At 37.4% G+C, this 15,418-nt stretch overlaps 1 protein-coding gene across 1 annotated transcript in view; it reads left to right on the forward strand.

The window, feature by feature from the left end:
- DOCK4 (dedicator of cytokinesis 4) overlaps positions 1–15,418 on the forward strand; it is a 248,424-nt gene that overhangs the window by 204,700 nt on the left and 28,306 nt on the right. Inside the window, exons 35-39 of the mRNA XM_010574107.1 lie at positions 5,235–5,261; positions 5,428–5,523; positions 7,188–7,248; positions 10,916–11,009; positions 14,777–14,925. Of these exons, the coding sequence (XP_010572409.1) occupies positions 5,235–5,261; positions 5,428–5,523; positions 7,188–7,248; positions 10,916–11,009; positions 14,777–14,925 (427 nt within the window). The remainder of the gene's footprint in view (positions 1–5,234; positions 5,262–5,427; positions 5,524–7,187; positions 7,249–10,915; positions 11,010–14,776; positions 14,926–15,418) is intronic.

A 15,418-nucleotide genomic window follows, 5' to 3' on the forward strand; every position in this document is an offset into this window, starting at 1 on the left:
GTTTTTTTCTCCCCCCCCCCCCCCCCCCCGAAAATCTGAGGAATAAAACATTTTATGGTGTTGTATGGCATCTGTAAAGTCTGGCTGTACTTCTTGCATACAGCTAGAATTGGGAAAGGCTAAATCTGTTATAACACAGAACATTCTCTTTACCTACTAATTTTAAAATCAGAATAGCAAGAAATGTTTTATAATTGCATAGGGTGCAGGTAGAGCTCAAATGGAGCATTTAGAAAACAAGGCATGAGAATTCAACAAAAAGCTGTTTAATAAGTAATTTTCTATTGCCAGAAACTTGTACTCGTCTGTGTAATGTCACTTGTTGATTTCTTGATTGATGTAAACAATTTTATTTATTCTGATAAGAATATTTTTTATTATTTTCTTTTATAAATTACTTGTTAAGCTTGTAGTATATTTTAATAAATGACATATCACTGCAATCTAATAGGAAAAGCTAATAATAATGCTGAAGTCCCTAAGATTGCCTGTAAGTTATCCCACTGACCGAAATAAATGATTGTCAGAGAGTACGGGTACAAAATAACTAACTGAACTCTGTCTCTGTTGCTCCTCAGAACTCAGTTTCACCGAAGTGGAAGATTTCACTTATTTCTCGTGTGTTTAGTGGGAGATGTATTGTTCCTCTTTAGGATTCCAAGCTGTGTATTCTTCAGTACTATTAAACACATGATCTTCTTCTGTTTATATGGCTTCTTAACCATTCCTTCTTCTTTACATATTAGTTTTAGCTCTGTTGTCTTTGCTGAAACAACAACATTCAGACCTCAGTGTCTGTGAATAGCAAACATATACTAATCTGTAATGTATTGAGTTGAAAAAAATAGAGTTCCTAAATATTTATCATTTACAAAAGCAAAAGTGGGTAGAGAGATTAGGCAGAATATTATGCAAATGGGTAAATAATGGCAAACAACAGTACAGTATGCTAAAGCAGAACTTTCTTGTAATTATTCATGAAATTTTTCATAATATGAATAAAGATAATAAAGGGAAGATGATTTCAATATTTTAGTGATACAGTATTCTTCAAAATTAAGTCATTAAGGGAAAAGCTCTAATTATAATATGAAGTCTAAATGCATTCTCATGTGCAAAATACATCAGAATGTCTGTCACTGACATAACTTAAATTTCTACAAGAAAGCATATTGGTATGAAATATAGTTCCTAATTTTTTTTACCATTTTAAGTTAGGTTTAACTGGGGGGTGTTAAACAAGATACAGTGAAAAATGGTGAGAGCCTTTTATAAATCTAAATGCTGAAGACATAGTCATAGTAATTTAAATTGCAAAATGTCTCACAGCATCAGTGTACTTGTTGTTTCTGTTCTGGTGTAACAGAAGTTTAAACGCTTTGGGAAATTTCAGAGTAACTGCTCAAGTTCACTTCCAGCTTATGAAAAAATAGTTTTTATCATTAGTTTTTTATCTGAGTTTGATTTGGCTCCATACATTAACACCTCTCAAGAGGAGAGCTTGCAGAAGATACTAATCTAAAATGGAGGATGATAGAGTGTTCTAGGGTATGTGAAAGAAAATTATTAAAATCAGATGGACAGTTTAGGTAGCTGAATGCAGGGGATGGGGTCAGTTAGCCTGAGATTTCTTTTTTTTATTTCGTCCATAGGTAATTTAAACTAAGAAATATTAAAGTGTCTTTAGACAGTGCAAGAAAGCAGACTTGTTTAGGCTGAAGTGACAGAGATGTGGTATGTACCCAAGAACTGTGAAACAGTGATATAGTTTTGCAGCAAGCAGTAGTTTTGTAGTCTTTAATGAAAGCAAATGCTACAAAATTACCTGATCTTTCTGAAGATTTGGCATGGTTAGTTTTGATAGGTACAGTTGGGAGCCACGGGGATGAACGCATCTACTTTGGATATAGTTTAGTAACTGCAGTGGGTGTGACACTTTCAGATTTTGTCATGCTTTTTATTTATTTTGTCGGAGTCAGAAAATGAATTTGAGTCTCTCAGCTCTGACGTTAACTGCTTTTTTTTCCAGAGACAATCACTGCATCTTTCCTCTGAACATCTATTTTCAAGGACAAAGTATAAGCATCTCTGGACATATCTAAAATATGTGCTTAGAATTTACTGCTTATAATGGAATTATCTTTATCAAAGGAAAAGACATAGTGAAAGTAGGGAGAAGATGACTGCTGTTTGTTTTGAATCAATGTCTTTCTAGGGACTTGAATGTGACCACTCAGTGTTTAGCTCCTGAAGTCATTTGAAGAGCTGCAAAGCGTGGAGTAGTGAACATTTTGCTATCATGAGAAACTAGATGTTGTAATTGCTACCCAGTGTAATCATGGTATGAAAGGTGTCCTGATCTACATTTACACTGTAACACTGCAGTTGAATTCCTGAGTTAATTAGCACAGGGAAAAGAACAATTTCACTTTATTAAACAGTTGGTGGTTAGAACAAAATCCTTGGAAGCCAAGGGATATACTTAAGTAGCTCTTCTGTTCTGAATCTGATGGATGCTGCCAGTTTATTACTTCTGTAGCTGTATTCCAGTTTGGCCTAACACAAGTCATTTCAGGTTTGGAGGTTACGTGGCCACGTTATCGAAGCACAAAACCTGGGCTAGTGAGCTCCACTGGGTGCCTGATGATGAGGCTTCTCTTTGAAGAAACTGGAGCTGACATTCAAGCTGAGCAGGCATTTAATACCGAGCTCTGCCAGTTTGTGGGTGATTTCTCTAGCCATGAAGGTATTATATAAGAAGTGATGACTGCTACCTCTCCCGTGCTGTCTTCAGTCTTCTTAATTTCTTCCCCCAGCTGCATGACTGAATTCAGCGCTGCCCAGTCCATTAGACTCTGTCTGGACTGAGTCTTTCGGAGCCCTTCTGAATATTTTTGTGGTGTTTGGATAGCTCCTCGCTCATCTCTGAACTTTTGCAGCAAAGCTTGACTTTGACCCAGCTGACTAGATGAGGGAACCTCTGGCTATAGTGAGGTACCTGGAGGACTTTGTACTCCGAAGTAGACACCCAGATGTTTTACGGCACCTCTAGGATCAGACGCTTGTGAGTTAGTGGTCTGAATAACTCTGTGGCTTAGGCATATAAAATTCACTTACTACATGATTGAGCTAGCCCGAACATGCTTCTAAGCCTGGTGTTTGTCCCTGGAAAGCTCTGATCCTCTGGGTCCCCACTCCACTCTCTTATTCTTGGGAACCCAAGATAAAAAAAACCAACCAAACAAACAAAAAACACCAAAAAACTAAACCCAAAACCAGACCACAATTGTTCAGGTGAGCCCAGATGTTAGGCTATAGTAGCATGGATAGGCAGAAGCATTTTCATTGTTTCTCTGTGTTGCTCATTCCCCCTTAGTGGGCTTTGTAGAACATAGCATCTTGGCTATGTTTTGGGACCTGTAAGTAACAGGAATTTAATTGTATCTTGATATAGCCATGAGGAAGCTGAGGGATATATTTGAGTAGCTCTTTCATTCTGACTGTGTGTTCTGAGTGTGTGTTCTGTGCATTGTGGTGAAAGATGTATGGTGGAGAGGCGGAGGCATAAAGGCATAAGGCAAGTCATAAAATTGTTCAACTGACAACATTGATGTCAGTTTGAATAAGTACTTTGAATATATCTACACAACCCATTTGTAGAAATTGTATATTTATAATGAATATGCCAATACGTTTATAAAGAACATGCATAAGTCAAATGCAGATGAAAACCATCTGTTTTAAAAGAGAAGTCAGACTTCTGCTGTTTTTCTACAGGAACTATAGGTAATTATTTTGATGAATTTAGGCTGAAATGTTCCTGTTTAGCACAGGGTTGAAAGGCAGTAGAAAGGAAAAATCAGTGCAGTAATCAGTGCTTAATAATGTAACAGGCTCTACTCCTATTTCTTGTTAGACACAAAAACTTGTATTGAAAGGAACATAAGGAGTGTAAAAGCACATTAAGTTAGCCTTTGTATTCTGTATGGAAAGCAGAGATGCCAGATTAGTGCTTCAGCCTCTTCTGGTTACGGATGGCCTTGGCATCTGTCTCTGCCAGCAACGACAGGTAGCCAGTCTCTGAACGTGAGGGGAAGACATCCGATTGCCTCCTAAAGAGAAGTAGTGAGTCTAAGAGCGATATAAGGGTGCAGAATAAAGATCAATGTTTCCTCCTTGCTTCCAGCAGAGCACAGCTTCATTGAGGTCGATTTAGTTCGGAGAATTGCATCTGCGACATCCCCCTGTATGTAAGGAGCTGAACGGAGCTGGAGTGTATAGCTAGTGCAGTTGGCATGTAGGAGTTATTGGGCGCCGTTATATGTTTGGTGAAATTTGGACGTAGGAGTTTTATGAGACTGAACATGCTCAGTATAGATGAAGGTCAGTGGAGCTGACAGCTTGCCCACTGCAGACAGAAGGTTCGGAGATGCTATTAACAACTCTCTAAAAAGCTCTTAAGTATATGAGTGTGGCATTTCTCAGAGACTTCTAAGTAAACCATACCTGAGTGCATTTTCTTGGAGACTGCTAAAATATCTCCATGAACATGTCATCCCTCTGAGGTCCTGCACCAAAGCCTAAAAGTAACAGAGCTCTGTAGGTAAATATTTCCTTGTGCATTCTCAGAGAGGAAAGGTGGGGAATTCATGCCCAAATGATTAATATTTGATAAACTTAAGCAGTGAAAATCAGAGGCCTGTAACAGAAAGAAAATTAAGTATAATTTTACTGACAGCTCCACTTACAACACCGTTTTGAAGTCTTTTCACTTCAGTGTGTAATCTGCATTTACGTTAGTGTAAGAACTCAACACAACAGTTTTTACTAAAGAATCTTATGACAATTTAAGCTAATGGAATTTTACATGTGCATGATAGTATGTTCTTAGAAGGAAATATTAAGTGAAGAGGGGGAATCATCTTATTAAAATCCCTTCCCCATTCTTAAATTTCATGTGTACTGAAATATTGGAGAGGAGGAAAAATCTTTGTTAAAAAAGTTGAGGTCCCATTGAGAAGGTGCATTGAGTTGATAAATATTCTTTTCTAGGTACATCTTTAAACTCCCCAATTTTCTGATCTATCAGCATGAAATTAATACATAAATTTTATGTAAGAGTTCTGTTAAGTCTTTGGGGTATTCATATATTCTGAAAATTAGGTATTTGATATATTTTAACCTGATGCAGCTAATATAAAAATCATTTGTTTTGTCAATGCTTCCTGGACTAGAATTCCACTTTTTGGTCCTTATCCTAGGTAAGAGATTGTTTGCAAATTGTGCTTCTTGGGAGGGTGTTTGTAAAAGAAAATCTAACTATCAAAGATGTTGCTAAGGTATTAAGGTACTGGTAAAAGCAGAGTGGTTGTCATAGTGACAGTTAAAAATAAACAGTGAAATTGTTCTGGCTTTTTTTTTTTCCAGTCTACTGAAGAAAATTGAGCGGGAAACATGGAGGGAAAGTGGCGTTTCATTAATTGCCACTGTGACTCGCCTCATGGAGAGGTTACTGGACTACAGGTGAGCGATTATCACAATTTGTAAGTAGGGTTGTCATCTTTGAAATATTAGCAGGCAAGCAAATATGGTGATCTTGCACAAATGGCAACTGCACACGGACACGTCAACTGTACGTGCTCAGGATCTCTGACAGCAGCTGCTTAGTCAACAGGCTGAAAACCAACCAAGTAGCCTCCCCATGGTATGAAAATCCAGTGGCATGCAGGAGTTTCCTCTCAAGGCATATAGGAACTTTTGGCAGTAGGCTAGTGACTCAAGTCTGTCTGGAGACACAGAGCTCAATACTAATCACCTGACAGTTGTTTTACAGAATATGTAAAATTCTTATCACTATGTCAATCATGCTTAGTTATAGTGTCAGCCCGGCATAGTAAGTATGTGTACAAAGATACAATCTCTGGGTGAGGAGCTCGCATCTGAATGTACCACATGAACAAAGGAGAGAGAAATGAGAGACGTATACTCCCTTTCAGGAGTGGGAGACTGAAAGGGATTTTCTCAGTCAGTTTTGAAGCCCATGTAGAAACTTCGGATTTCAGCTTAGTCCTCCTCATTGCCATCAGTTGTAGCACTTTCTAGAGCTTAAGTGTTACGTTTTTTCCCTAATTCCATAGGGACACACGGTGAGACCTGGTACTCCATTTGCTGTCATCACTGATAGTTTGAAAGGAAGGCAATTTTGTCAACACGGGCTGAACTCTTAATTTCTAGAAGCCTGGCAGTGCTATTCCTCTTCAGGGATCAGTTGGATTACAACCTCCAAGGCTCTCAATTTTTCAAAACAATTGTGCATACTGGTAGTTATGAGAGTATTTGGGATGATTGTTTAGCTCATGGATGCAAGAATATTTTAATGTTACGTTAAATTTCTTTTAGTGACTGCATGGTGATGTCTGCCTGTTGTTTTTTGGGGGGGTTTTGTTGGTTTTTTTTACTCAAGCATGGTTATACTGACTGTTTTTCCCTATGTGATAATCAAATCTGCATGGTTCCATTTTAACTTTTGACTTGGGAGTCAGATCTGTTGTTTCCCCAAACAATAGATAATACTAATTATAAAAGTGCTACTGAGGAAAATTTGGTGGATCTTGGAGCATCTTACAGAGGAGATCAGTGTCATTCTGTTTTTCCAGAGGAGGAACTAATGCTGTAATTCCATGACCACTTTAGATGTACAGTCTCTGAAGGAAGCAAACTCATCCCTGCTCATTCCCTCATTCACATCACCCTCTTCCTTGTGCCAACACAAGCGTTCTTGCTGCACTGTGGTGGTCTGACTGACATGGGCTAAAACTAAACCAGCAAAAGATGCTGCCTAACCTGTATCTTTTCCTGAGGCTGCCTCTTCTGGCAGCCATGCTGGCTTCTGCTGGCATGATATGAGCACAAGGTATGAGGAAAGCAAATGATCTCCAGCAGACACCTAGCAAATTGACGACAGAGCCAGAAAAAACCATTGACTTTCTTGACGATTGAGGTATTCAGTGTCCTAGAAAAGGAGTCATGAAATCCCTTACTCACCCGGGTCAGCTGTTCACCCAAATGCCTTTGGGTTGTATCGTTTCAGTCTGCTCGCCAAGCCAAATATGTCTGTTTTCTGAGGTGTGCTTCACTATTAGAGGATAAATGTCATTCCTTTTGACTGTCATTACTTTCTGTTTTAGGGACTGCATGAAAATGGGGGAAGTGGATGGCAAAAAGATTGGCTGCACTGTTAGCCTTTTGGTTTGTATAATACTTTTTCTTTCCCTTTTTGGCTTCAGTTGAGTGTTTTCTAGTATACAGCCACACATTTGAATAGGAGGTACCTTGCTTCTTGATGCAGTTTGAGTGGAAGTTAACAGAAAAATACTGCACTTAGGATCACTGATTTTTTTATTTCATTTTTTTTTTCAGGTTGAAATTGATACAGTGGGGAGTTAGCCTTTCTTGGCATTTCATAGTTGGGCTCTGAGAGGTCTCTAATACTGCTTTATTAATTTTCAGTCTCTTCATACTGGATAAACTTGACCAAAGTATTTTCCAAGTTTAATTGGTCTCTGGGTTCATAGAAACAAGCAAGACTTTCCTCCTTCCCCAAACACAACAAAACTTACATGATTTCTTCTGTTTCCTTTCTTCCCCAATAACTGATGCAAGTTGGTTCTTATGACATATTATATGGGATATCTTCTGAAGACTGCAGGCTATCTATTCTCTTCCCAATAGAAGAGCCAGAAATGCTGCTCAAGACCTCCTCTTGTCATGTTATCATCATTACAACAAACCAACAGTGCAAATTTATAGTATGAAAAAGCTTTCATTTTTGTTTACAAGAAGCATTTTGGTTCTAGGCCAGTTTCTACTGACAAGTTTGTTGACTTCCATTAACCTTGGAAAGTTTCCATTTTCATGGTGAATGTTTTGGAAAGCTGTATTTTTAGCTAGGGAAAAAAACAGAATAAGCTGACTTGTAATTCTGCATTTTTGACGTCAGTGAAACAATTTGGTATCACTTCTAAGTAGCAGTTACACATAAGAGAATAAAGGATTCTTCAGTAGGAAAATAGTGCTCTGTAAATAGGGATGGTGTTTACTACATAGCTGTAGAGCAGCTGGCTTTCTGTCAGAATATCTGGCATGATCTGAATTCTGTAAAGCACCTGGATTATTTTCATTCTATCACTAAGGAGTTTTTAAACTATTATTAGCAAATAATCCAAGATTTGCACAAAAAGAAAATCCAAATATTTAAAAACCCCAAAACACCATAATACTTTTTAATGGGATTTTCAAGAACTTCTACAGGCTAAAGCGGATTTCATATCCTAATAATTTTCAGACAAATTTTAGTACTATTTGCACACTAGAGAAACAAAAAATGCTAAATTTTGAAAAGGAAATTTCAATTACAGAAGTAGCACAGAAATTTTAAGGCATTTGCTTGCCTGTATGATGGGTGAACTGGTTGTTGTCTCAAAAGATGTTTCATGCAGTGAGTAATCAGATGAATATTGAAATTATTTGAAGTCCAGAGGAGAAAGCCATATTTCATTTTTCACCACTACTTTGAAGGTATTCTGACTTCCAAAGATAAGAGGACCAGCTGGCATGAAGAGAATTTTTATGTTGTTTTGCCACTGAGGTGTATGCTGTTCTTCCAGAAAGTAGAATTGTCCAAGTTAACCAAGTTATCAAATTAACTGGAATTATGCCACATCATGAAATATGCAGAAGGGGTATGCACCAGCAGCAATAACTTAGATGAAAGGAGAAGGTAGGAACTTTTTTCCTACTCTCCCCACCCTCTGGATCATCTGCAGTAGGTTTCACATTAGTAATGCTTGTTTGGAAAAGCTGGTTTAAGAGGTGTCTAATGGAGTTAGTTCCTTATGCATAAGAATCACCTAACTCCAGTTTGAAAGTTAAATTTCTAATGAAAGAACTCTGTCATCACAGAGCTGTACAAAAGCTTTGAAAGTACATTGAATAACTTTTGGTAACTCACTGAGGAGTTTTTCTCAGGCGTCTCTCTGGTCCTCATTGGGGTTTGATATTTAACTGATATTTCAGGTTCTATTAATTTAAAATTATATCTTCTTTTTAGAAAGAGGACATTTTCCTGTGATGCTCTATGCTGGCATATGACATCATGCCATTTAAGTAGCACATGTCCATATTGCCTGTTTGAATGTTGTTTTCAAGCTGTTTTTTCTCGGGGGGAAAAAGGTCTTCATTAATTAAGGAAGTCTACTTTTTACATCACGTCCCCTTTTGAAGACTACATCTGTTATATTTCATGTCTTGAGGTAGTTTGTTGAAAAACCACGACGCCTTTATTAGCACGATATATTTCCTGAGCTGTGACTGGGTTGTCTTGCTGTGGTCTGCCTTACAGACCAACTGGGCACTGTTAGAGCTGAGCTTCAGAGAAGAACCAGTTGATTTGTATAGTTTAGCCTTGGGACACGTACTGGAGTCCTTAGTGCTCAGGGGTAAGAGCCGAGAAGTCTAGTACTTCTGCAGTTCAGTGCCATATTTTGTCTTATCTTTATGCGTTATTGCTTACAATTCTGTGTTGCAGCTTATGTTTTTTTTCAGGCAGGTAAATATGAACATACAAACAGGTATTTTTTTTCATTTTCTCTTCTAAAGAGAAGCATCTGTTTTTGATCTACACCTTGTGGGAGGAAAAGAGAAGTCTTTGGATTATAAAGGCAGATGGTGGCCTAAAGGGGCCTTTAGTCATTACAGAGCTATTGATATGTAGTCATTTTCTCAAGTCAGTTAAAAAAATACTTTCTCTATAAAGTTTCTATTTTGATATTTTCATAATGTTCCTCCCACCTTTCTCTTTGATAACAACTCAATTTAGGAAACAGTGGCACAGAATAAGGATACTATAAAATAGGGGAAAAATTTGGGCCACGTGCTTAGAGTTTAAAATAGTAAGTGATTTGAATAATAGAACAGAAATTGAGGACCAGTGCTAGATTCTTCTATCCTATAAATTTTTATTAACCAAAGCAGATTATCCTGGACGTTAAGTATGGCTAGCAGGGGGCCTCTAGCTGCATGTCCACAGCGAGTACAGCAATAGTTGTGAACAGTGCTATAGGGTTGTGCTCCTCTCCCTGTAACTTTTTCATACTTTATTTTAGGGCTTGCAAGTAAGTAACAAATGTTTTGAACAAAGAGTTTTGATGTTGTATTCCATATTTTATCCATGTAACAACAAATAGCAGTTAGACATCCAGAAATCTTTAGCTACTTCTAGAAATTTTGTTCTGGATATCACTTTAGAGTGCAACTTTGTATATTTCAATCCTGCAATGCAAAATTTATGCATCAGTTAGGGCTGAAGAAATCACGTTTTTCATTCAGGATTATGCTGTTTACCATAATGAATAGTTCTTCGTAAAGCTACCGAAGTCTTTCTGGCATTTTGCTATGACAGAAGGAAGAGTAGACATACCAGGCAGTAAATATTTTGTTAAAATATGAATACAAAAGTCAGAGTGCTGTCAATATTTTAAAATCAACATAAAGCTTTCAGCAAGATGTTAAATGGCCGAAGTAAGGATATATCGGTGCCTTTTATGGATGGATTATATTTATAAAGAAAGAACCATCAGATTTCAGTTCTATCTGGTTCTTTCTGGTATGTTCTATGAAAATTTTAAAAAAAAAAAAAAGCATTCAGGAGAATGCTGACTTGTCTCCTGAAAATTTACTATTCTGTTTACTATTTTGTACTGTATTACTGCAGTTCCATGTAATGACTTTGTACATGTGAAACTTTCAAATATATGCATGTATTTCTAGAGTACTATGTTTGAAGTCTTTTGTTTGTAACCACTATCATATGTTTATCAACTTCTACATTTCATTACAAAATTCAATTTTATTGCAGAATTTTTACAAGACTGAACTGAACAAGGAAGAGATGTATATTCGCTATATTCATAAGCTGTATGACCTACATCTGAAAGCACAAAACTTCACAGGTAATTGAGTACAAACTAGAAAAAGATGTTTAGGACTGGTCCATGATTTGCAGTCTTTTGCAAACCTGTAAGCTGTATCCTCAGTGCAGATTGTACCAACCCAGGAAACAGCTGAGTTTCCGTGCCCAGTTAATATCTTTCTTAAAATATGGCTTTTCTTCATCCCCACAACTCTACTACTTGCTGTGGCATGCTGATTGTAAATGACTACTATTGATATGCACTAGCAATAAATGTGTGATACAGTCATTCTTCACCCAAGAGGAGTAAGTTTAGAGGAAATTTTTGTGAGTCCATTTGGTAGTATCTGAGCCTATATACTTTTTTGGTTAGCTATTTAGTGTGGTGTTTCTACACAGCTGTATTTCAGAATCTAACTTTTAGGTTAAAAAAAGAAAAGAAAGGAAGACCCATATCACTTACTAATGATGAAACAAAGTCCCTAAAACCTATGACAAGTATAGCACTTTGCTGATGTCTTTCTGAATCTTCACGTACCACATTTGCAGTACTATCGTTCAGGATTTCTCAATGCTAATTTAGTGCCACAGCTGGCCATTGTCTTTTAAATGAAGAAATAAGAACATAATGTGCATGGTTGTTGTTTATACAACATAAAGTGCGCTTCATTTGGGTAACTACATGCGATTAATAATTGTTGGAGAAGATAAAATCAGTATCTCTGAATTAAACAACCTTTGGTTGCCAAAATATTTAAATGACCTTATAATATACCTCCGTCTTTTTCCCAGTGTTTGCAATTGCAACTGCATGTGTTCAGAATCTGTCCAGAATTTTTTCTTTCTTAAACGCAGATTAGTTGCCTGGGGGTCATTAGTGAACAGGCTACGGGTACCTGCTGCCACAGCAAATTTCCTTATCCTTTTCTGCTATCCATAGGAAAGATCCTTTGCTTGGAGCTTCCACAGTCCCTTTGCAGTTCATGGGTTTAAAGTGTAGACCAGATAGCAGGATATATTAAGGAGAGATTTTTAAATTCCTCATGTGACCTGGCAGTAGTGAGTCACAAGAGAGTTTCAATTATCAAGCAGTATATTTGCCACAGCTGGCTTTTATGCCAAACTATTAATTTCCTGATTTTACATAACAGGTCTTAGTAACTCTTTAAGGAATGTTGAGTTCCCTTTACATTGGCTGCTAATATGTGTCCAGTTAACCTTCAGCAGTGATATGAACCTAATTTTTTTAATTGTTTTACCATCCGTTCTTATTTTAAACAGTATTTTGCTCAAAATTTATTTCCAGGACTTTGTTGTATTTCCTGTGTATTTATTATTAACACGTGTGATTTTTGCATTCTTTGCCATGGTAGTTTCCATGACCGATAATTCCCCCCCCACCGCCCCATGAGAGCCTTAAGGAAGGATTGTCTCACACCCATGGCATTGGGATAGACACAGTCTTTCCACTAGAAAACACACTTATGTAGTCTATTGCCTTGCCTTATTAATCAGTGACAACACACAGACCTTCTGTAAATCAGCTGATCTAAAGTACATGGGAGTAGGGAAAGAAGTTTGCTACTTTGGTGGCATTCCTACATGTTGCACCATTAGTTTGCTAACTGCATAGTTTCATTCTAGGGATGAAGCCAGCTTGCCCTTAAAATAATTTTTCTCTCCTTTCATAGTATGATTTACAGGATTGTCTCTAATAATCATCTGTAAAAAAAAAAAAAAAGTCCTTTTTAATATAAAACGTAGCTTCAAATCTTTCTTTACCCAGCAGTCAGTTATAGCTATAAATATAACTCTCTTGAGACTGAAGCACATAAATGCACTGATTCCTCTTGTGTCCCCTCAGTCATCTGAGAAGTGTAATGAGATTGTCTTTGTATCTATCCATCTTAGAAATGTTTAGTTTTTTGAATCTTTCCTGTATAAATTGAATTTTCCACATCACGAGTCAATGCTGTTTATCTCTACTTACTGTTTTGGTGCACAGCGAATAGTTACAGACCTCTCCCAAAGGTACCAATATGTTATTTGTTATCCTGGCCACTGCCAGACATAGGGTGCTGAGTAGAAGGACCCTTCAGACCTGTTGTCCAGTATGGCCATTCTTGTTTGAGAAACGTTCTATATACATTTATGATAACTTTTTTAAAAAAATATTGGTATGGCAGGCAAGAATCTGTTAAAATGAAGGACTGGGATGCCAAGTTAGAAAGGAAGGGTTGTAGTGAGCTATCCTGGCATGTATTTATGCTCTGCTATCTTCTGCTTCCTTATGATTTTGAACGATTTGTTGTTATCGACTTCACAGATTTTTTTTTTTAAATTGGTATATAAATGTGCTGCACATTTTGAGTACCAAACTGTAGCTTGAAACTATGACAAAGGATGTTACCAGTGAAGCAGCCTGCAAGCTGTGTGATGCCAGAATTAAGATTGTCTGTGCAACTTCAGCCATCTCCCTTGCACATATGTATTGCAGTGCAGCAGCAGCATTTTGCACCATGCTTCGCATTTTACAGCACTGGGATTCAAAGCACACTCTCCCACAAACATCTGCTGCAGTGATGGTTTTTCATCCATGGGTTCTTGAGCTGGATGTGTAAGAGGAACACTGCTGTTAAACCAAACCATACATAGTTTTTTCTAAGTCACCTCTCTTATGGGAACTCATATGGCAGATGCAGAGGTAAGATATGGTTGTCTAAGGCAACCTCACCTTAGCAAAAAAAGTACTTCAGTACTTTATAGTTTTTTTTTGCCTTATGTACAACCTATAAAACCTGCAATAAAATAAGTCCAGTAGGCAACTTCTTTCTCCAATGCAGTATGTCTCCAGAATGTGGCCCATCTTATTACTGACTCACTCATGCAAAGTGGTCCTGTGAGTGGAAAAATAGACTGGGAACACTAACTTGGAAAACAACAATAATGCATATGCACAGTTAGCAAAATTGAATTGTCATAACCAGTAGTAATTCTGGTGTTTCATAATTGGTCAAAGTCTGACTTTGCAATAGAGAGGTTTGTTTAATATTAGTTTTAGTGTACCGTTTCTGAGGAATTCTTTAAATCAAAGTAAAAATGATAATAGTAATTTCGATACTCCCAGGTAATTTCTACCAACCATGATCTAAAGATTGCTACACAGTTCTCTGACAAGAGAGCAACAATAGGTTTGATTCCTTCCAAACCTAAAAAAAAGCCAAAATTAAAAAATAAAAAATATATTGTGTGTGCACTTCTAAGTTATTTGATATGGTAGTGTGTTAAGGCTCAGCTATGAGGGATTTATTTCTATTATGGAAAGAGTGGAGTCTATTAAGCACACATCTGCCTCTCCATTTACCTCCCAGCCCTGATCTCTTTCGGACTGTGTCCACAGTCCTATCTGTCTTCTTTCCTTTTTCTTTACTGATGTTCCTCATCCTCTGGTCCTTGTTCCCTTGTTCAGACAACAGAGCCATTAAGTTTCTCCTAAGCAGTAGGGGAGACTAGGGCTAAGCAGGAAATTGTTTCTTAATTTCTCTGTCCCCTTTGTATTGTCAGACTCCAGGAAAACTTTTCCAGTGACTCCGCGTTAAATAGTGTGTGAAAATTGTAAGCTGAATTTGTTCTAGCTGTAGATAGTAACTCTGTCCAAAACGAGCACTACCATCTGTCTTATACTTGAAATAAATCAGTTACCCATTAAAAAGGTGCATCTCATCAGGAGCCTTCACACTTCTGTGTACTTTGTTTGGCTGGTTATGTTTGGTGTTCGTAAGTACCATGCTATAATTTGTTTTGTAGAGGCTGCCTACACGCTCCTGCTGTATGATGAGCTGTTGGAGTGGTCTGATCGGCCACTGAGAGAATTTCTCAACTACCCCATGCAAACAGAGTGGCAACGTAAAGAGTGTCTCCATCTGACCATCATTCAAAACTTTGATAGGGGAAAGGTAAAACGGTCCTATTTTACTGAGTGGATCTGAAAGGGATAGTTTATTCATTTTAGGACGTGACTTCCAGGGTTGAGGTCTTTTCTCGTATAGATGGGAAGTGTTTGTCATTGCCTGATTAAGCAGTTACTTAGTGACACAGTCGGTTTCTTCCAATCCTGCGTTTATATCCTAGAAATCCCACACTTACCTGTGAGAATAATTTGCATTTGTGTAGCAATTAACTTTGTAACTGTCAAAGCACTTTATAAAAGATAGTATAAGTTCTCCCCATTTTAAAGGTGATAAAAATGAGCCATATAAAGCTGATGAAATTCACTTAGTGACCAAGTGAGGAAAAAATTCAGGGTTCTGGTCTATTAGGACTATGTTTACACCTTCTAAATCATGTTATATCTTTTAGAATAGCAATTGCAGAATCTCTAAAAAGGAATGGGTTTTGGGGACCACAGCTCACTGTCATCACTGAGAATGCTTATTCTGAATTAAGCGA

This window comes from Haliaeetus leucocephalus, unplaced genomic scaffold (genome assembly GCF_000737465.1).
Source record: "Haliaeetus leucocephalus isolate CR32 unplaced genomic scaffold, Haliaeetus_leucocephalus-4.0 Scaffold406, whole genome shotgun sequence".
Taxonomy (NCBI): Eukaryota; Metazoa; Chordata; class Aves; order Accipitriformes; family Accipitridae; genus Haliaeetus; species Haliaeetus leucocephalus.